General features: G+C 40.0%; 3 protein-coding genes across 4 annotated transcripts; 1 reads left to right on the top strand and 2 right to left on the bottom strand.

The window, feature by feature from the left end:
* Positions 1-410: 410 nt before the first annotated feature.
* On the bottom strand, positions 411-8,992 carry LOC308112371 (selenocysteine insertion sequence-binding protein 2-like). The gene is made up of 18 exons (XM_080467858.1): positions 8,808-8,992; positions 8,367-8,491; positions 8,149-8,293; positions 8,007-8,064; positions 7,162-7,376; positions 6,979-7,063; positions 6,801-6,895; positions 6,237-6,380; positions 6,058-6,144; positions 4,976-5,077; positions 4,749-4,881; positions 4,031-4,197; positions 3,800-3,932; positions 3,522-3,702; positions 3,191-3,411; positions 1,894-2,048; positions 1,405-1,585; positions 411-1,269 (listed from the first exon to the last, which is right to left on the bottom strand). The coding sequence occupies exons 1-18, from the start codon at positions 8,814-8,816 to the stop codon at positions 1,142-1,144; spliced, it is 2,364 nt and encodes a 787-aa protein (XP_080323984.1). The 5' UTR covers positions 8,817-8,992; the 3' UTR covers positions 411-1,141.
* A 369-nt stretch (positions 8,993-9,361) lies between these two features.
* On the top strand, positions 9,362-10,848 carry LOC308112535 (uncharacterized protein). The gene is made up of 2 exons (XM_080468124.1): positions 9,362-9,616; positions 9,695-10,848. The coding sequence occupies exons 1-2, from the start codon at positions 9,445-9,447 to the stop codon at positions 10,669-10,671; spliced, it is 1,149 nt and encodes a 382-aa protein (XP_080324250.1). The 5' UTR covers positions 9,362-9,444; the 3' UTR covers positions 10,672-10,848.
* A 741-nt stretch (positions 10,849-11,589) lies between these two features.
* prlrb (prolactin receptor b) lies at positions 11,590-21,592 on the bottom strand. 2 transcript variants are annotated; one of them, XM_080468125.1, is made up of 9 exons: positions 21,514-21,592; positions 19,333-19,495; positions 17,898-18,030; positions 16,894-17,063; positions 15,120-15,286; positions 14,677-14,818; positions 14,490-14,586; positions 13,608-13,677; positions 11,590-13,523 (listed from the first exon to the last, which is right to left on the bottom strand). In XM_080468125.1, the coding sequence occupies exons 2-9, from the start codon at positions 19,436-19,438 to the stop codon at positions 12,708-12,710; spliced, it is 1,701 nt and encodes a 566-aa protein (XP_080324251.1). In that variant the 5' UTR covers positions 19,439-19,495; positions 21,514-21,592; the 3' UTR covers positions 11,590-12,707. The 2 variants fall into 2 exon arrangements, with proteins under 2 accessions (XP_080324251.1, XP_080324252.1); XM_080468126.1 differs by having other exon boundaries at positions 19,333-19,500; positions 21,514-21,552.
* Positions 21,593-22,355: the final 763 nt, after the last annotated feature.

The raw sequence follows: 22,355 nt of genomic DNA on the forward strand, positions 1-22,355 counted from the left end.
AGTGAGAACTCAAATACATCAAAGAGACTAATAATGTGACAAATCTGTGACCCGAATCGCCCTTTGTGAAGCGGGTAAATATATAAAACATTTCTAACTAAACTATGTCCACATGATTCTTTTACTAGATAGTAGACAGGAAAAGGAAATGTGCTTTTTGTGTTATTTCAGAACATTATAATAATTGCAAATTGTATATTGAAAGAGTAATCTAATTACTGTGGACATCAAATATATTACATGAATTTAAGGTAAATTTCTTATGTGGACTTGGCTGCTTTTACAGCCAAAACAACGTTTTTGTTTTTTTTAAATAATATCAATTATGTTTTCATATTTACAAACTTTAAATTTCATGTGCAATTTCTCTCCAACAAACTGCTTTGAAAGGGTGACGCGGAGCTGGAGTGGTGATCAGTAAATGCAGTAAAAGGCCTTTACATGTAGTTAACTGCGTTTGTTTCCAGCATCGTTGGAAAAAGGTTTTTTTTTTTTAGGTAGATTTTTTTGGGGGATTAACGTCACAGCGAGACTCCAGTTCTGATAGACTGATGGTAAACGAGTCTTTTTAATTACAAAATTTTTTTATATAATGTAAACTGAAGCATGTTCGTAGAAGCAGAAAGACTGAGTGTCTACTGCTCAATGACTACTGGTGTGACTGCTTGAATATTTATGTACATTCACTGCTACACTTTTGCATCCTCGCAATATTGATCATCCGTCAATATCGTCTTTAATTACCTGCTTATTCATTTGGTCTTTCGGGTGTTAAAAATATATCAATCATGGTTGTTTGTTTTAAGCCTGAAATGTCAAAAGATCTTGGAGATACTGAGAAATTAATTTAATCAAAAATGCTTACATCCTTTTAAGTGAGTGTTCAAGTCCCACAGATTGACTTAAGAAATCAATGATCCAATGCAAATGATAGAAACATGATTAAAAATCTGATAACATTCTGGGTGGTTCGAGCACGAGCAGCAGCCTCACACAGCTCGTCTCTCTGAAAGCAGTCCATTCCTCTTTATTCTATGCTGGTGATCAATCAGCACAAAATGGCTCGTTTTATATGTATATATATATATATTTTTTTTGTTTGTTTGTTTTGTTTTTTTAGGCACAGAAGGCTTCTCCCCTGTCAACTCCTCTCGCCCTCGTCGCTGTTCTCAGTACATTCACTGTTCAAGTGCAGGGAGCTCAGCTGCTCCTCAAAGTTCAGAAACGCATGGTTGCAGCTCTTCTCCAACATTTTCTTCCAAACTTTTACTGAGAAAGAAACAACATGATTAAAAGAGCAAGAAAGACAAACGACTCGACTCTTCAACAGCACGCTGAGTCGACTGGAAAAGACGGACTTTAGGTTATTCAGTGGTGTTCCACCGCAGCGGGACAGTAACTCACTATATTCTGGTTCCTCTGGCAGTGTGCAGTCGTGATCAGGCTTCAGTTCTTCCGTGTTGATCCGCTGCTCATCGGCGTCAGCTTCCTGCTCCGCCTCTGCCTCCGCCTCCAGGCTCGACACCATCAGCTCGTAGGCTGTCCTGGCCTCGGATGACAGCTCGATCATCTTGTGATAGAAGTCCTGCCAGAAATACACTGAAATTAACGTAAATCCTCGTCTGTAATGCTGAATATGAAGCAGGCTATTCACTTTAGGCCTGTGTTGTTTGAAACAAGAAAAGAATAGATATTAAAACTGCATTTTGCAGAAATATCCTTCATTGAAGAGGAAGTTGTTCTCACACTATTGTCTTTAGTTCGATCCCCATTTAATCTTCTCAGCGTCGCCCGTGTTCGCCACCTACATCCACGCGTGTGTGAATGTGACCGACCACGTGAAGCACAACAACAACAACAACAAGGTGCTTGAAGGAGTGAGGTCTCTCTTACCTGAGCGCCATCGTAGTTGAAGATGCCCACCAGGCTGACGGGGACGGCCTTGTTGACGCAGCGGCCCAGAGCTTTCCTGGACAGAGCGAAGACGAAGGGCACGTCCTGCTCGCGACACGTGTCGATGATGGTGTGCAGAGCTTCATCCAGGCCGCCTGCCAGGGAGCAGAGCACACCGTCCAAACAAACGCAGGGTCGAGCGTTAGGGGTTATATTCATCATGACGCAAAATGATGCGTTATGACAAGAAATGCATCCGACATAAAATAGATAAATACAATCAACATTCTACCGGAATTTCTGTCTCATTATTTAAACAAACAGATGAAATGTTATGATGGGAAAGTGAAGGAGGTACGGATCACAGATATTGCAGATTGCTGTGTTCTTTTTGAATTCCACAATCTAATTTCATTATGGATTTTGTACATTGTAATTTTTTTTTTATAATGCTGCTATATTCATATTACAGTGGTAGTGTTTCCCAGTGCTGACCATTCAAGTCCACTTTAATAGTTTACACCCACCAGTGGTCAAAGTTGACATTAATATCTGTCCAGATTTAACATCTGTGATGCATTAAAGCAGAAATAAACCCATTTTACTTGAGGGGACACAAACAGCCCAATATCATCTTCAGTGGGCCGGACTGGTAAAATAGTGCCAGAATAACCTTTAAATTTAAAATTGAAAGTCTTCTTTGTTATGATGCAGCATGTATGTGATGAGAATGTCAATATTTTCACAAAACCAAACAATTACTACTGAAAAGTGTTACAACCTCAATATGAAGGCAATTTAAATGGAACCTTCTGGTACAAAATAGAGTGAACTGTCCTGAAAACGTCTCCTATAGCTGCTGAATTTTGAATCTTTTTACAAATTCACCCGGACAGTATGGCTTTAAGACGCATGCTAGTTTGACAGCTCTTAAGACAGAATCACCGATACCTCAGCTCGGGTCTGTGTTGTGTTGTGTCCACTACCCTTAAGAAATCTGCTAAAAAATAAATAAATAATAAAAAAAATAAAAAAAATGCAGGTCAGTTTTGGCCTACGGGTCGTATGTTTGATGTCCCTGCATTAAAACCATTTGGAATAAATTGTAGTAATGAAAAAGGGGAAATAAGAGGAATTATGACATGTCTATTTCAAAATCTCTCAAATAACATGTTCTATTGAAGCGTATTACTCCTTCACACTTGCAGAACACAGATGCATCGACAGTCTGACACCCAGATTGGAGGTCTTCTCAAAAACAATGCTTGTGTCTCCATAGAATCATGTCTCACGGTACCTTTGGACTGGATGCGTTCACAGTTGGGTGAGATGATGACGCACTTGACTTTCCTGAGTTTGAGGTGCTTGAGGACTTCTCGGAGGCCCATCACGATGCGCCTCTTCATGCGGGCCTTCATGGGATCCTTCTGGTACAAGCGGTCCTGGAAGCGGACCAGCTCCTTCAGCAGAGTGGTCACACACTCGTCCACGTCTTTGCTCAACATCTGGCTGCAATACCTGCACGAGAAGCAGAAGTGTCAACAGTGATTCGAACACAGAGAAGTTCTGTGTGTGTGTGTGTGTGTGTGTGTGTGTGTGTGTGTGTGTGTGTGCGTGCGTGCTCTCACTCTCTGAACTTTCTGCTGTGGATTTTACGCGCGTTAGCAGAGTGGGACTCGGTTGAGGTGACGACTTGCTGCTGTTCGCTCTCGTCTATTTGAGTCTCTTCATCAACGTCTTCTGTGATCTGGCCTGAGTCGTTCAAGTCTGCCTCATCTTCAAACTCCTCTGGAGGGCCGTCCACCTCATCTGAAGTTTGGAAAAAGAAAAAAGCAGAATTAAAATATTCTTTTTTTTTTCTGCTTGGAGATTATGATCACCCTGTAAGGAGATTGCTTGTTCCTACCGGTGGCGTTTTCTGCACACTGCTCTTCTTCCTCTGTGGCATCATTGGGAGGCTTGGTCTCCTCTTCAGGCAGCAATCCCCTCTCCTCCAGCAGACGCCGCTGTTTTCGCTCCTCTCTTTCTTTCAAAATAACCTAAAGATGAGACCGGATTAAAGACAGTGAGGAAAAAAGCAGGACGTTTCCTCTCAGTTAATTGAACTTTGATGAGGAGAACAGTTCAGTGGACTTGCCCTCTTGAGAGGAGTGGGCTTCTTGGCTTTGGGCACTTCTCTCTGCTTGCCTTTCTTTACCAGAGGGCTGGTGGAGTCCAGGGGATTATGAGCTATTTTATCCTGCTGCCAGGGAGTCTTCCTCGGAGCCGATTGTTGTTTCTGGACAACTGGAAGTCCTCCGCCCACTACACACAAGAAAAGGAGTTAAAGAGGAATTTTTGATTTCAATACCTTGTTTAACATTTTTTGTGTGAAAGATTGCAGGCAGACATTTCTGGTCATTCCGTTTGTGGAAGCCCGAGCTAGTAAGAAATCATCCATTTATGTTTTGAAGAAAAACCACAGAACTTACTTGACACTATCGATATGGAGAAGAGCGGACAAATATGTACAAATATAGGTATACTTTCTGAACCCCTCGTTAGCCTCTAATCAAAGGCCCTCTTTTGTAAATATGATCCTAAGTATTTATTCATGAAAAAAGAAGACTGGAAGACACTTAGAATACCTAACAATATTATAAACAATATTGGCAGTGAGGGTGACGTGCTATAGGAGGAGCAGGAAATTAACGAGAGCTGGAGTGAAACTAGCGGGGCTGAGCGAGGAACAGACCAAAGACACCGGGGACTGTATTAAAAACTATATGCAACAAGGATTTCTCTGAGAAGTTCAACAAAAAGTTGCACCAATAAGCATGTGTGTGGCTCCGATGAACATACAGACCATAACTGACCTGAGAGGATGAGTGGTTTGGAATCCTGCTTGGCTTTCTGAGACTGCTGCTTCTTCTCCAGGGCAGCCAGCATGTTTCCGATGTCGAGCTGGACAGGGACTTTGCTTTTCTTCCCAGAGACCTTTTCAGCTTTCTACAAGTCAAGTGACCAAGATGAAGACAATAAATCAACAGGCATCCAGGCTCATTGTGTTCAGCCTTGTTTTCTGGTAAAGAAAATCACAAACCTGCCCTTTTTTCGTCGTTTCTGTTGACTGACTCTTTGCTGCTGCGGATTTCTCAGTGTTCTGACCGCTGGTGGGGTGCTGACCTGATTCTCTTCGGATTCCCTTGAAAATGCAAAAGGACTGTCACATAAATCTGTTGATTTCATTTTACTTGACTATTTATCCACGTTTCCACCACACATCGCCATCATGTAAACATGAAACCGTCTATACAGCCTGCCCACAGTCAGTGTCATTAAAACAGGGATCCTCAAACACCAAGGCTGTCAGCCACTTCCGGCGCACGACTTGGTGTCAAAAATGTGGGAAAAAGTGATTTGTTCTCGACTGGATACTTGAGGGAGCAGAGACAAGGGATTCGCATTGATCAGTACTTCTTACAAAGCAACCAGTCAAGTCAGACGATTGAAGCACAGCGACGGGACAAAAGGCACAGTTCGCAGAGCATCAGCACCGATGTCACCAAAGAGGTTAATACAAGCACAGAGACGCAGGTGGAGGAACCCACCCTGCCACAGACACCCTCAAAAGAAAAGATCAAAAACCTGAAGTGACCCAAAGCTGTTGAAAAAAGAGAGTGGGAAGGTATAGAGCGGTGGGAATAGTATAGACTAGCTAGAACCAGCAGATGGTGATAATGCAACTTCACGGATGCCAAATGCAGTTAAACTCAAAAGAAGAAGAAGTTAACGATGACCTGTGGGCTGCACCATTAAAACAACAAGGCAATTCTCCTGATTGGGTATAGTTACTTAGTTGTGTCTTGAATTAAGTTTGTCACTAAAGGGTGGGAAGGGACAACGGACAATCATGGACTTTACTTGTATGTAGAAGCAGATTTGGCTCAATTGATACTGTCTTTATTTTTCTTGTTCCCAAGGTGCATTACGTCGAATGATTAAAATAAATCCCCAAAACCCAGAAAAAAAACTGGAAAAAACAAAACAAAACAAACTACGCTTTTATTTTTGATTGAAGCATTTATCATATTTTTTTCCCTGCACTTTTCCATGATACAGTCGATCACTGAAACAAGAAACATACCAACAACAAAAATAAAATAAGAAGAAGAATACTAATACCTCATTGCATAGCTTCACATTGCTACTATGTGGCAGCCTGTCGGCCCGGGTCGGAGCAGGAGTTAAGCCGGGGAATTCTTCTTCATCCTTCAAAAGACATAAGAGAATTCATCTTTCACTCAGCCCTTTTTGCAAATCGCTGATCTGATGGAGGCACATAGAAAAACAAGATTTGTTACCTCAAACTTTGGAGGCTCTTGAGGAATTGGTGGCTCTTCTGTCTGAATGTTCACATCCTCAGCTGTGCCTTTAGCCTTCTTCTTTTTCTTTCGCTTTTTCTTCCCGGCCGCCCCTTCTTCCTGCTGTTCAGACACATCCTCCATCTGAAATGACGCAAATCGGACATAAAAACCATTGACGAGTCACCCACGACCATTTTCTAGTAAAGCTGCTACAAGTTTAGGTTTCTGGGAGACCTTCCCTCCTTTCACTTTAGGGTTTAGAAGAAGTGCAGATTAACAAGGACACTGAAGACTTTCCTGTATGGCTGCATGATACTAGCTGAACATGTGATCATGTTCATTAGAAATACACTGAAGCACATGATGCTAATGCCCGTTTACCTTGAGATTTTTTCCCCCAGATAACAGTGCTCTTTCCCTGTGAGTACATTTTCTTTCGTATTCAGAATTCTGTCACTTTGAATATGCAAAGCAAGAATACATAGCACACCGAAAATGTATTGCAGTTCAGTATTTTGCAAGATGTGTATTTCACATGTTGGTATTAAAATGGTATCATACGTCCATGTGGTTGTTGCTGATTGTCTTGTCCTTAAGAACAGGTTTTTTGGGGGGCTGTGATGCGATGTTAGCCCAGGACGCGATCACAGGCCGAGCTGTGAAATAAAACACATGATCAGGATGTGATGCAGTGCCAATATCACCTGTAATGACTCAGTGACTAAACGTGCCGCCCTACCTGGGGGGATAACAAAGGCATCTGACTTAACATCCGTGGTACTTTGTTGGGGTTCAGGTAGTGTTGAGGATTCTTTCCTGCGAGACTAGTAATTGGGAAAATCAAAGCATCCCCAAATTCAGAGAAAGAAGCTCACACTGCAATAAAGTCTTATACTTTTGCATATGGTTTCCCCGAGTTTACCTTCCAAGAAGACGCCACTTGAGGAGGTTTTGGGTTTGTGGACAGTGGACTTGGACCCCAGCACTCTGACTGGGAAACAGGAGGGGCAGCTTTGCTCGGTGAAACACCTGATAACTCGGGGAAATCAGCCATCTTCACCTCAAACAGGGCTGACATGGTCTGTGCTGGTTTTGGCTTCCCTGCAGAGTTTGGGGCTGACCTGGCACCTCTGAAACCTGCATGATATGAAGACGGAAAATCCAAAACAAACATGTGTAATTGGAGTGACTAAATTAATGATGAGAAGTGTCTTTTAATATAGTATCATCACAAATCTTGGGGGGGGATCCATTAGATAAGGGGTGTCAAACACATTTTAGTTCAGGGGCCACATAAAGCCCAAATTTATCTTGCAAGGGCCAGAAAGGTGGAATAGTGCCATAATAACTTTAAATTTAACATTTAAAGTTTTTCTCTAATGTGGTGCAGAGTATATCTGAAGAAAATGTTAGAAAATTAGTATTGAAACAACAATCTCAACATAAAGCCAAATTTTAATGATATCTTCTGGTGCAAAATACAGTGAAATGTCTCAAAAACCTTTTCTATAACTGTTGCATTCTGCAAGTTATTACAAACTCAACCTGGCAGCATGGCTTTTGAGGCTACTTTGATAGCAATGAGGTAGCGATCTCTGATGGCATCATCAATCAATTAATATCTCAGCTCAGGTCTCAGTGTTGTGTTGTGTTGTGTCCGTTATTCTTAAGAGTGTTTGAATTTTTTTTTTTTGTGGTTTGGCAGGTCGGTTTTGGCCCCCAGGTCTTATGTTTAACTCCCCTGCATTAGAGGAGGATAGACGTCACCTTTTCTCTGCGAATCCATGGGCTCTCTTCGTTGAGAATCATTGTTGCTTTTATGAGTCTACAAAAATGCATGAAACTGGTTAAAATCTGATCATTTCATTAATCAATGTTTGAGCTTTCTGGAGGCTGAAATGACACAAACCTTAGCCTGTGGATCCCCTGCGGATCTGTCTCTCTGCAGGAGATTTCCACTAATGTCTCTGACAGGACGGCTGCTGCTGTAGCCGCGACCCCTGGACGCAGGACCTCTGGATTCCTGGAGCTTTGGGCTTGGACTTGAACCACTCCTAAAATTAAAGTATCGGCTGATAAATAACACAAGTCAATAAAAAATTGATTACTGCCATGATCTGTCCGTACCCTCTGAGAACCTGCTGGGACACATGTGGATTTGGCAACACCAGGCTGGTTGATGAGGTTGTGTGGGGCTCATTCCCCTGCCTCCTCTGGTTTTTACGGTCCACAGCAGGTGAGCGTTTGCTCTCCTGAAGAAAAAAAAAACATGCTTCTATCAACAGTGTGCCTCAGATCTCAGTCAGTCGTTGATGGCCGCATTTGAAATATTAAGTGCTAAATTTGACGACATACTTTCTTTTTCTTTTTAAACGATAGATATTAAAGTTTATCAGTGTTATTTGAGTAGACACGACTATTGTTTACTTTTATTGGCGCTTCACAGTCGCAACTAGTAAACGATCTGGTCAAAAGTCAGCTGCACGAGTTAGCTCAAGTTAGCATGCGAGCTCGTGAGCGAGCTTTCTAAAGATAGCCGTGATGTTTCTTTTTGTCATTTCTTTTTACCTTCTCCATTGTCGGATTTTCCTACAAACTGTCACATGTCAGCATGTTGACCTGAGTTCCCATGTGTAGTGACAGTCCTGCAAAATGTATCTAGTCTGACATTGTGACAGCTAAGCAGGCTAGCCGACGTGTTTTACAGCATTAGCATTACGAGCTAACACACTCAAACAGCTGATGTTTACACCGGAAGGAAGTCCGGCAGTGACTTCTTCAAGCCTCACAGAAAAAAGCTAAAAAGAGTAAATCATAATAACTTAAAAAAAACACGAAAAATTGTAGGCTTACATGCAAATGTACACCTTTAGTATAACATATGAAGTTTATTAAATTTCGGTTAATTTAGTGCTCCCGCCATGACTCGTCCTAAATATTTGTGGGTCATTCCAGAGATTAGGTTTTGGTCTTTCATATATGATTTATCATGCATAGCAGGAAAAAAAATACCAGTATTATCAATGTATTCGTAAGAAAACTAGTTATATTAGGAAAAGGAAGCTAAATCTCGCTGACATAAAGCGGAACAGAAAATAACTAAAGGGGACGTTAACAGTGTTACAATCACAGGAAGTAAACAACAGCCGGACACATGTCAACAAACCTGAAGCTTGTTCACTCGTATGAACTCATTTTTTAAAGTATGTATTCGGTGGAGTGCTTCAGGCAGTTTCTGAGCGAGCGACTGACTGTTGCCGCTGAAGAAATATTTCGAGTTTTTGAAAAAACTGTGGTCCAGTATGAGGAAGAAATCCTGCGTCAGCGCAGATTGGTGGGCCTCATGTGTCAGCCTCAAGTGAAGATACACAGGATGGGTGTGTGAACGCTTTAAATGTTAAAAACAATCAGTCAATGTAAATAATATTTATTTGTACATGTCCTCACTTTCTCAGGGCTTCCAGTTCATCAAGCGGAGGAAGAGGAGACGCTGAAGGAGGAGGAGGAGGGGGAAAAGGAGATTTTCTCTGTGCATCAGCTTACTGATCAGGAGAGGAACTCCAGTCTGGACCATAAGGATCCACAGCTTCATCAGATTAAAGAGGAAGAGGAGGATCTCTGCATCAGTCAGGAGGGAGAACAGTCTGCATCCATGCATGAAACCAATGTCTTCAAGATGACTTCCACTTGTAGTGATGATAACTACAGTGAAGATCAAGATCTGGACTTGAATCCTGATGAATCTGAAAGAACAGCAGGGCAAGATTCAATATCAACTGCAGCCTTTAACACTACCATGTCAGACTTCCCCTGTAAAACTCACGCAGTTGTAAAACCTTTCAGATGTGAAACTTGTGGGAAGGTTTTTACCTGTAAGTCCAAACTGATCACACACCTGAGGATCCACACTGGAGCGAAGCCATTTCCCTGCAACATCTGTGGTAAAGCTTTTAATCAGGCCTCAACCTTGAAGGTTCATAAAAGACTTCACACCGGTGAGAAGCCCCACTCCTGTCACGTCTGTGGTTTAACTTTCAACCAGAAGTCTACACTGGAAGTTCACACGAGGGTTCACACAGGGGAGAGACCGTACTCCTGTAACATATGCGGCAAAACTTTCAATCGGACTTCAAGATTAACCGTCCATCGGAGGATTCACACAGGTGAGAAGCCATATTCTTGCCACACTTGTGGGATCTCATTTAAAGACAAGCCAATGCTAAAGAGGCATATCAGAGCACACACAGGTGACAAACCCTTCCTTTGCCCCATCTGTGGACAACGGTTTTTCGAGAAGTCGTCTCTGAGGTATCACGCAAACATCCATACGGGTGAAAAGCCGTACCCTTGTGAGATGTGTGGGAAAGGATTTAGATCTCGGGGGAGTTTGTCAACCCACATGAAGACTCACACGGGATTCATGTCAATGTGACGCTTGTGGATTCACATCCTTGATTCTACATCTGACTTGGACAATTCTGCAAAATCACACATGAACCCACCAAGACATCTGTCGATGAAGGTTTGTATCTGTTTAGTTGGATAACACCTTTTTCTTTTCTTTTCATGACTGTGTTATCAATAAGTCACAATAAATGAATCAATCACAAATTTGTCTTTCTTACTTCAGTTGTTTCACTCACTTATTTCTGTCCAAGAATACCTGACTGCACACCATTTGGAAGTTGGTGTTAGGAAGTTGTTGAGCTCACCTACTAGAAGTTAGTACTTGTGTCTCTTGAAAGTTGCAGGCTGAATGTGTGTAGTAATGTTTCAAAAGTATTTATGTTAAGTTTAAAAAAAAAAAGTTTGTTTATTTCATTCATTGGAGAAAAAAAAGATACTTCAATAAAGTACAATTCAGAACAAAAGTTTACAATGCACTACAGAACGAATGAATGAAAGGGCAGAAAGAAGATTTAAGTTGAATACTCTGCCCCTTCATCTCAATTAATCCTTCCCCTTGAAAATCATCAGCAAATATTTAACAAAACAACTTTAAAGTCTGAGTGGCTAGAAGCCACTCTCACTTGCTTCCAACTTATATTTGTCAAAAAGTGATCAAACAAAACAATCACCCAAACAATAGACTAGATAAATACACAAACACTTTGACTGTCCTATGACATTTCATTATATTTCAATAGTAGCCTGGTTTTGATTGCATTTTTAAATCTACTGTGTTTTTGGAATTTTTTTGTGTCCTTGTCTTGTTTGTTCCATAACTGGACCCCTTTTACTGAAACGGAGCATTCCCTTACTTTGGTCCTAATTTTTTAATTTTTTTTAAAGAAATCTGTTCCATTCAAGTCATAGTTGCTTTCTTTTTTCGCTAATTTATTTTGGACATTGATAGATAAAATTTATTTTTGCACTTTGTACATTATCTGCAGAATACTGTCGCCAACTATGTCATGACATTTTAACAAATGTAAGTGGTTGACTAATGGGTTCGTTGGATCCCTCTATTTTTTCCAGACTATTTTTTTTTTTTTACAGGCAATTCCCCACACTTCAACACAGTCTGTCAGATATGGAACAATTAGAGAGTTATATAACATATACAGTGCTTTGTCATCTAACATTTCTTTTAATTTGTATAATACAGCAATAGGTTGGTCAGTATTGTTCAGTCAAGAGATGTTTAGTTTTTGGTCAAGGTGGATATTTACCTTTTACTGCGAAAAACAAGCAAAAACAAAGATTATTTTTGATAGTATTCTGAATATGTTTGAAAAAATATTCTCCACCCTGAGAGCAAAATTATGCTTAAATTTGTAATTTATTTTTTTAATTGTTCTAACCTTTCCCCACCTAAACTGTGTGGTGGTAATGTGCCTCAAATGAACACTTGACCTTCCTCTGAGAAGTATTGAAAAACACATTTACAGACATCTATGGCTTTGGAATAATTTTTTTTCTGAGATATAAAAAAAAATCATTAGTCCTTTATTTGGCACTTGATGGAAAATGTCTCACTGTAATTTTACTCAGTAAACCAGCTTTCCACACGATTTTGCCTTTCCAGGTAATCTGGATCCTTGACACACAAACAAACCTGAGATGGTGTTGTGGTATTTTGTTTTGGGACAAAACCTTCGCTAACCGCCTCAAGCATCGGAGTAGCGTTGATCCCTCTTCTAGGTACTCAGAGTAACAACACAGCAGAGCATAACAGGACATATTTGATATCATGCTGTTGTTGATTCAAACATATCAATTGGAACCATGAAAGCCAAACCTTTCCAACAAAGACAGCTTTTTTGTTTTCACATAATCAGTAAAAATGTTTACTTTGGTTTGGTGCTTACTCAGGAGTTGGAGAAGTACTGAGAAATTAGATTTGTAAACATCATAGCCAACCCTACAACAGCTGATGCACCCCATCAATGTCAAAATGTCCAGTCTATACACAACTAAAAGCAAATACAGAGTAACCTTAAGTACAGCTAATTACAATGAATGTCTTTATATCAAAGGTGATACAGGCACAGCATCTACATACCCATGACAGATTGATTCTGTGCACAGAGCCGCTTTACCCGGTCCAGTCACCTGAGGATTTCCTGCCTTCTGACTGGCACAGTAGGAATTAGCCATCTCCTTACTGGACGAGTCAGTCAAGTCCTTTTGTTTCTGCAGGAAAACCACATTCCCACTATTCACCTCTTTCACTCTGCTGTAGTCCTCTGGTACATTGTCCTCCCGTCTTTGAATGTCCAAACTGAGAGGGATGCTTTCTTTATGGAGCATGAGAACATTGTCGCCGTTCACCTCTTTTACTGTGCTGTAGTATTTCTGCAGGATGCCCACCTCCTGTGAGCGCTCATGTCTCTGAAGATCCACATAACCACCGCTGGTTGAGAGCATTTGGATTGTGCTTTCAGTAGCGCTGTTGCACTGATCTACTGGATTTCTGTTCATACACAGACTTGGTTGTTTTGGAGTGAGCAGATGTGGCAGCTCCTTGTTGGTCAAGCGCTCTGCTGATGGACACTTGGTGCTCTTTCCCAAGGGATCCTTTGCTTCTTTGCTTTCCTTCACGTTTTCCACCTCATTTTGGCTGTGGACTGACTCCATACATCGTACTTTTGAATCTAAGTCGAAGCTGGCAGGAATAGACACACAGTTCTTTCTTTTTAGTGAATTTGAGTGGTCAAGCAAAGGCATGTTGTCTTTGTCACACACGATGAGGTACTCCTCCATCTGGTCCTTCCACGCCGTGACTGGAGGATACTTCTCGTGGAAAATCAAGGCATTGATAATATCTTCAGCTTGTCCACTCTGCAAATATTAATCAGCACATTTCTATCAAGGCAAAATCATATTTTGGGGTTGTTTGAATATGTATTGCAGATGTTATAATACCTGAAGAAACTGAGCATCCACTCCTCTTATCTTCGGACCAGGAACAGGAGGCAGAAGAAATTGCTTGACACTGAATCAAAACCCCAAAAAACACCAGTCAGATCTTTATCATCTCGGATAAAATAAGTGTTGAATATAAAGGGCAGCAAGATAAAGTATGTAAACCCTTAAATACTGTAAGGTGTAATTTTCTTAAATCAGCACATAAAATGTGGCATGAACTGCCTCTAAGTCACAAAAACAGACACAATGTGCTTGACAATATGTATATTTTTTTGACTTCATAGCACCGTTGGAATAAGTGACTCTTTCGGATAATGATCCCAAACAGAGAAAAGGATGAAGGAATGGGCAAACCGGAATCGCTGTTTCACGTATCTTATGGTGGAGGGGACTGGGGCTAATCACAGCTAACATTAGGGACAGGCAGGCATTACAGAGCTGACACATAGAAACCACCAGGAGTTCAGGTTGTTTAGCACCAGAAGCATTTGCTAATCCAAACCAGGAACTACAAAATAGAAAAAACCCAAAGACTTTGGATCAGGCGTTGTTGATTTGCACAGACCTAGAAGCCCCCAATTCACCCCAGACTTTACCAGGTAGGAAGAACATGCAGCACTACACATGGTGTGTAAAAGGGTGTTACATGTTTGAGAATGTTTAATGAGCAGCTATCAGAGTCGTTCGGCTAAAGTCACTGCAATGTTTATACTGTACATTGTGGTTAATCATGAAACAAATTATTGAAATTGTCTATACTTGTAACTTGGATTGTAACAAAGCCACATTTTGGGATCAATTCATTCAATTCATTCATAAAACTGTAACCCCTATTTTGGACTACATATATTTTCTTGCCACGATTTAACAGATGCCTACTCTTTGCCCTTCGTCATCAGGATGCACAGCGTAGCGAAGAGTGGCACCACAGAGAGAGCAGACAGCAGTAACCAGAAGGGTCTCTCGCGCTGAAGATCTAAATGAAAAAAGGAGTATTTTCAATCAGAATGCAAATAAGTTTCCACCAGAGAAGCCAAAGTTGGTTCAGAGAGACTCTTGGACTTACAGTCCGGGATTGTCACAGAGGTGGTGTTGCTCCACTCGCTCCAGGAGCCGTGATCCAGTGCACAGCTAACCTGAACCGTGTACACCGCCCCAGGACTGACGCTGTACAAGCTGAAATGGGTTTGCTTACCTAATGTGTAATTCTTGAAAGAGACATGGAGAAAAAGAAAAGTCATTTTTTTAAGCCTGTGCTCAGAGAATAATATGTCTTTATTGAACCTCCATCCTCATAAAGAAAACAAGCACCCATGGAGGCAGTCTTTTTAAATCTGAGAGCTTCATTGACCTCCACTAAAGATATTGATTAAATTCTGGTAGTCAAACATCAAGTGTTGCTAGATCTTTAGTAACCTTTGACATAAGTACACAAACTGTACTTTAGGATTTGGGAGTGTGGAGCAAACACAAACACAGGAAGACGGAGTTCAGTTGGTCATAACTTACGCTCCACTTGTGGCTGCTTTCCTGTTTGACTCTCAGTTGATATTTTATGGAGACCCAGCCTGACCCGAGGTCGGCGTTGGAAGGATGCTCCCATCGGACATGCAGACACGGACTGTCCTTATTCTCCTCCACCCAAACTGAGACGTTTTCAGGAGCATCTGGCTTTACTGTCACACACAGACAAAACTAGATTGAGAACCTTCAAAGTCTCACCAAAAAAAGGTGTTAGACATTCATTCTGGGGTGCATTTTTTGATGTTGACTTGCTCGATCAACTGTGCCACAACAACCCCTTAGAGACTGAGGGGTGAAAAAGTGGCAAGAAAAGTAAAAGAGAGACTTAGTGGTGTTTAAAAGAAGAAAATGGAAAAGAGAAAGGTTCTGCATGATTCATACATCTTCACATAAAGTTGCTATGTTCAAAGAAAGTAGCCTCGTGGGAGAGCATATTAAACAAATATGCTCATAACTGGACTGCACACAGAAGCTGCTCAGGTTTGCAAGGTGCCTGAAGAAGAAGTGAGACAGATTCCACTGGTTCAAAACAGTAAGCTTAAAATATACATGCGCTAGAAAAGACGTTATCAAGCAATATATTATACATTCAACTGCAACATTAGAAAACTGCTTTTATAAATGACCTTTGTCTTGTAGTTTGACGAGAGAAATGTGACTCGGAATTAATGCTTCAATATTTGGGCCATTGAAAATATGTCACATTCTACAGTGTATCCTCCGTTAGTCTCTTTCATTGCAGGTGATAAATATTCAGGTTCCCACACCAAGAATCGGCAATTTGACCATGAATACAAAAAAAAAGAAAAAAAAGAAAGGAAAATATCTTGCAAGAAAAATCGGGTGAAGGGTAAAGACAGGTCGTAAGGCCATTACAGGGCAAAGACACCAATGAATTCAAATTCAGGCTCTTGTTCAGGAAACCAGAGTACATGGAGAGAAACCACACATGTTGATTTGAACCAGGGTTATTCTCACTGCGAGGGCAGAGTGCTAACCACTAACTCATCCCAAACTCATCGACACTGAGAAACCAGTTGATGCACTCTGCAGTAATAGCAACTAATAACACAGGATATGTGTCACATGCAGACACCTGCATGGAGCTCTGGGGCGAAGCGCGGCCTAAAATAGGTCCCCATATTTGAATATGTTTGTAGAAAATATATAAGTTCTTCATCTAGTGGATTAGTTCAAGACATTCGTTATAAGGATTTTGGTTTAACCATTACAATTGAGTTTATTTGCATGACAAAATACCCCTGTACTGTCAACTAAACAAAAGATGTGAAATTTGATCCAAAACTGTAAAGGATCTTTCTATGAACCAGTTGTGCCTCACTCGGGTCAGTTTCTCTTACATGCATTGAATCAGTCACTCAGTACTTTTCCATTCTCAAGGTACTCTTAGAGCTGTTAATCATTGCACGAAAAGCTTAAATATATCCACAGTGGTTCAGATGTAAAGAATCACCATCGAGATCAGCGCTTTTTATAGGCCTTGTACAGGAAGCACGAGGCAAAGAGTCAAACCTAAAGGGGCTATAAATATAGATAATATGTTTTGCACTAGGTAAATAACTCCAGACTCTGCTGCGAGGGCATTTCTCAACACACAATAGCTTCCGTTAACAAATCCACTCTCCTGTTTTAATGTTTCAGACTTTATGATGGGCTTTCAACTTGTTTTTAACTTCATCTCGATTGTCTGAGTAACTCGGCAAGAATCAGTGTGTCGCCAGTGGTTGCAAGAACTTACTGATTTCCATCACGTCGATCTTCAGGGGGTCTGACGAGACATTTCCCAGGGCGTTGGAGGCCACCACCGTGAGGTAGTAGTGCACCCAGATGGAGGTGTAGTTCTTGTTGAAGAAACAGGAGTCACTTCCTCCCGAGCGGTAGTCCGGACACTCGAACTCTCCCTCCAAACTGAACGCAGCCAAAACAAGACATTTACTGATGAGGAGATTTGTGATGCCACTTAGTGCTTGAATTTAAAGAAATTAAATAAAATTCAGAAGGTGAAAATATGCTATGTGCCGTAAACATATGTCCTTGATACGAATCAGTACCTGGAACATGAACTCAAACATCATGAACTCCATGAGCCTCAGGTAAACGTCCAAACTGAACAAAAGTTGAGCTATTTAAAAAATCCCAATGCTGATAAGCTAACATAAGCTTGCTGACATGCAAAAGCATGTTATAAAAATAAACATTTCAAAGTGACCTGCTGCTTCTATGCTTGTGAAGGCGACAGGAATTTCTTGCTGTGATAGAGGATAAACCAAAGTATCCAAGCGAGTCAATAGCTCATTGCATATTGAGTCAGAATCCCATCGCAGGGATGAAAGCTCAGTTTTGAGGCAATCTGATCTTTCCCTTTGAGATCTGATAGAAATAATTCCCCGATACCAAACATAATCTTAATCAAAATATCCTTGCATTGATATGTCTTCTACACACTTTTTATTCACACTAGCGTAGCAGGAAATCCACACAGACATGGGGAGAACATGCAAACTCCACAGCAGTGCAAACCACTACAGCAACGTGCCGCACCAGTAAGGGTGTCCAAACGCTGATCCATCGTTAGTACTGATTCTACACTGGGGTGGCATGTAGCTGGAGTCTATCCTGCTTTTACACTTTTCATCATCACAGTCATTCACCCTCAATATGGCCTGTCCCCGCACTGCTTCACTATTTATGCCATGATCGGCTGAAATCACAGCTAAAATACGACATAGCGATAAGACTGACTCTTCTCTTTCATAGTAGAGGTGGTGCGCGGTCTGCAGCCCTCCATCAGCGCCGGGTTTCCACCAGCAGGTGAACGTCTCCTTCTCAGGAGACCTGCAGCCGAGCAGCTCCGGCTTTCCCGGTGGGGACGAACCTGGCAATGCAGACGACCCGAACAGCGTCATTCCCAGAGTCTCATCAGAGCAGGAATACACTCAGGCCTAAAGATTGTACACTTTGTTTTCTTGCTTTCAGACGCAACAAATGATGTTTCTCCACAGATGTTCTAATTACTTAGAGTCAACAATTCTGATATGCTATTTTGCATTCAAATGTTTGTGTATACAGTTTGTTACCCAGATTTTTCATGGAATGCTCTGTAATTCTTCACAACAATAGCTTTAAGTTTGACCACGGTCAATTATGCATCGTGTCTTAAATCCCAGCTAACAGCACCTGCAGCCATCTTGTTTCATTGCTTTGAGTCTCGCATGCTATTGATTGTCGCCAAGAGATTTGTCTTTCCCGGAGCATCTTCAGACTCCAGACATCACCCGAAAATGTTAGTAGGTCATAATTCTCCAGCATCTGTGTCTCTGTGCAGTTCACAGTGGCTTTCCTAACAGATTCAGCATCAAACAAGTACATTAAGTTTACATTGGTTTCATTTGATGAGTAAAATCTGCTAAAAAAAGAAAAAAAGAAAAAAAGAAAGTCACTAAAAAAATATTTTTCTGCAGAAAAGTAGACTTGTTTTTCTTAGATGCTGTCTAAATGTTGACATTATGGAGTTTACGTTCACATTATTTGAGGACTCACAAGTACTTTTATTGTGATTGATTACAGTTTTTAAGTTACATCTTGAAAAAGAAGTGGAGTCTCTTCATTCTTTACTACCAATAAAAAATACTTACCATACATATTGAAGTGCTGCAGCGACATACTAATTGAGACATCCGATCACTGATTCGATCATTACGCTCAGCTGAAGTTGCAGCAGTTAATTGGAGGAAGATGCTCTATAATTTGTATATTAAAAGATTTATGAACCTTTTATATCAACAAGCTAATGCTGCCAATGCATCAAAACTAACGATACTTTCAGTCGCACATATTTCCTTGTGTTGTTAGTAGAAGATTGAAGTCGTTCAGGAATAATTACATGCTTCTCCTCCAGTAAACAGGAGTTAATAGAAATTGTAACAGTTAAAGAAACAGCTTAACCTAACGCTAAAGTAATAAACCACCCTGAGCAGTACAGAAAGACTTTAGCTCTGCAGCTCTGCAGTCGAGGAAGTTAAAGTAATCCATTACTTTATGATGCATCATTCCCAACACAGCTCATAATAAGAGTGACAGATAGGTCCTGCAACATTTTTAGAATAACCAGCAGAGGAAAGTGTATCTAAAGAGTGATTCAGCATTTGCTACAGTCAAAAACCAGTCATCATCTTACCGGAGCTTTCCATAGCGACACACAGCATCATCATCATCATCATCATCATCACCATCATCATCAGTATGAAGGGCAGCAGCATGGTTGTAGGGGGTTGTCTCCTCATGATGGCACAGGCACACCGGCAGCACACGGTTAATGAGGAAACATGAAACCGTGACTCCTGCCCTGTTTTCAGCTCAAACAGAGAGGCATGGAGGGAAAACATGGAGCACCACCAGAATGAGCTTTCCTCATGTTTCACATTGAAACACATGCATCCCACCCACGATGATCACATGCTGAGGAAACATGATATCGATGCTGAGAAACGTGTGAAAAGCAACACAGCCGTGCTCTGACTGGGAAATCATCATTCACACAGGAGGATAACATGCTAGAGAATATCCATTTAAGTCGAGTTTTCAGGGGGGTTTGCTATCACAAAGAAAGTGGATTTTAGAGCAGAAAAGTAAGATTTTAGTACTGTTTATTGCCATGAATATTTATTACAAAAGATAAGTTAGTTTGCTATATTTTGAAGGACATTTGAGTTTAACTTAATCTTGATGTGCTGAGCTGAAATGGCAAAACTACTCATATTTTATTAATATTTCAATTAAAAAAGGGAAAACATAAAAGTATCAATTTGTCCCATTTAAAGTAAAAAAAAGCAGTTTCTGAAATGTATGGGGTTAGAAAATAATAATAATAATAATAATAACTAAATTCATCATATAACTGTTATTATGTTATTAACACCAGCAGACAGTTCAAGATTTAATGTGTATCAATCCTTTTTTAGTAATTTGAGTCCAAAACTAAAAGAAGAATCTGAATAATAATAATTCAATTTTTTAGGCAATAATCTGGGTTATTTTCAAAACCCAGATTCTTCTTCTTCTTCTTCTTCTTCTTCTTCTTCTTCTTCTTATTATTATTATTATTATTATTATTATTATTATTATTATTATTCCAAATAAATGTTCTCAAGGGAAATTGATTTGTGATTTAATGAAAGGGTTAAACAGCAACTACACATCCAAAATATACTTCATGAAAGCTTTTACAAAAGAAAGCTTGATATGTATATATGGAATAATAACACAACCGTTTAGATTGACAGCGAGACAGCAGCTCTGCAACAAGGTCACTGAAACTTCAGTGAGCTTTTAATTCTCAACATTGACAGAGCTTGAACATATTTTATAAGATTATGTAAAGTGGTAATTCTTATGAGAATAAGAATTGCCACTTAACATATTTTTACAATAACAATAACCATGTTAACAGGAAGATATGCACATAGATTTAACCCTGTAGATTATTTCAACTGAGGTAAATTAATGTCACTTTTTTTTTTTAAATTATAGTGTTGGAAAAGAAACAAAATAAGCACTAAAACGATAACAATCAGATTAAACTTATTTTATTGATACATATCAATGTTTGCATATATACACTGTAAATGTCTCTTTTGTCACTTCATAAATCAGACCATTTAACTAATTAAAAAACACTTGATATTCAGGAGGAAATATTTTATAAATAATGCTATGAGTAATGGTAATTACAAAATATTCATAAAAGTATATGAGCATGTATTTTTACTTTTATTTTTGTATTTTACATTTTTCACTTACCGTTTTCCCTTTTGTATTATTCCTTTCAGATGTTTTTCCCTCATCACTTTTTTATTATCAATTAAACAAATCTGCAATATTTCTGTCTATAATCAACTTTTATGAGGTTGTTGGTTTTTTAATCATCGATGTTACCTTGCATTTGTCATTTCTAAAATATATTTTGTTTATTTGGCATCAGAATTACCATATATTTTCATTCCAGTTATACTATACTGGTTTACAATGGTTTTTCCTCCTCTTTAATTCTTATTCTATATGTACCGCTTTGTTGTCTTTACTTGTTTTTCCACATTATCACCTTTATTTGTACCAGTCTGTCTAAATGGGTTAAATAAATAACGCTTGGCTGTATAAAACTGCATTTCTTTTTCAATTGAGGAATTCATTTCTAAATAGCCAAGCCTGATCATATTTACTCAGTTTGATTTGAACTTGCTCGGGTTGTGAGAATACCTGAAAGCTCGCACACTTTAATAGTTCTAACGTTTCTGACGGTGTGAATGTGAGCCGCGTGAGTGAGTCGAGGAGAGACCCGGAGCTTCTGGAGGTCACTCACCCGCTTCTGGCAGCAGCTTTGAGAAGGAGCAGCACGGACAGACCCGGAGGAGAAAGTACGGCTCACCTGTCCGCCTCTCGAGGGAGGAGGACCCAAAATAAGCCACGACCTGCTCACCTGAGCGCAGCCAAAGATCACATTGACAAAAGAGAACGCATCACTTTGGGATGAATTCACGCTCGCACAAGCTTCGGGTCCTATTGACTTACTGGAAGTTGGTGACCATACTACCAGAAGTTGGTCTTTAAAAAAAGGGGAAAAAGAAGAAAATTTAAGCGACAGAGAGATTCAAGAACAAAAATGAAAATTGTCTTTCTCTATGTCTGTGTTTCTGGAGTATTTGTCATGAGTATTTATTATATAAATGTTCTATTACAGACACTCGTCTTATTTCACTTATTCCTTAATTTATTACTAGGGTGTTCATGAGTGTTTGTGTATGTTTTATTGTCTTCACAAGCTCACAAGTCCTTTATTTACGAATAGCTGGTAAGTCTTCAAGTATTGCAGGAAAGTTTATATTTCTAAAACTAAGGATAATTATTGTATAGAGATGTGTTTCAATAAAAGACATAGAATTTATAGTTTTATTCTGCCTGCAGCGGCCTTTAACTAAATTAAAAGCGACTCAGGAGCAGATGGGTAGCTGTTTCGGACATGTGTTCCAAGCAACAAATGTCCAATATGCCATTTGTCCTCTATGACGGTTCATTTATTGGGTTTGTTTTTTTGTTGTTTTATTCCCCCTCAATTTCTGTGTTTACAATTTTCTATCTTACACAATATTCAGTTCCAATAATCAAATATAACGAAATAAACTTTACATTAGACACTCTGTCACA

This window comes from Lipophrys pholis (assembly GCF_963383615.2).
Source record: "Lipophrys pholis genome assembly, chromosome: 7".
NCBI classification, from domain to species: Eukaryota; Metazoa; Chordata; class Actinopteri; order Blenniiformes; family Blenniidae; genus Lipophrys; species Lipophrys pholis.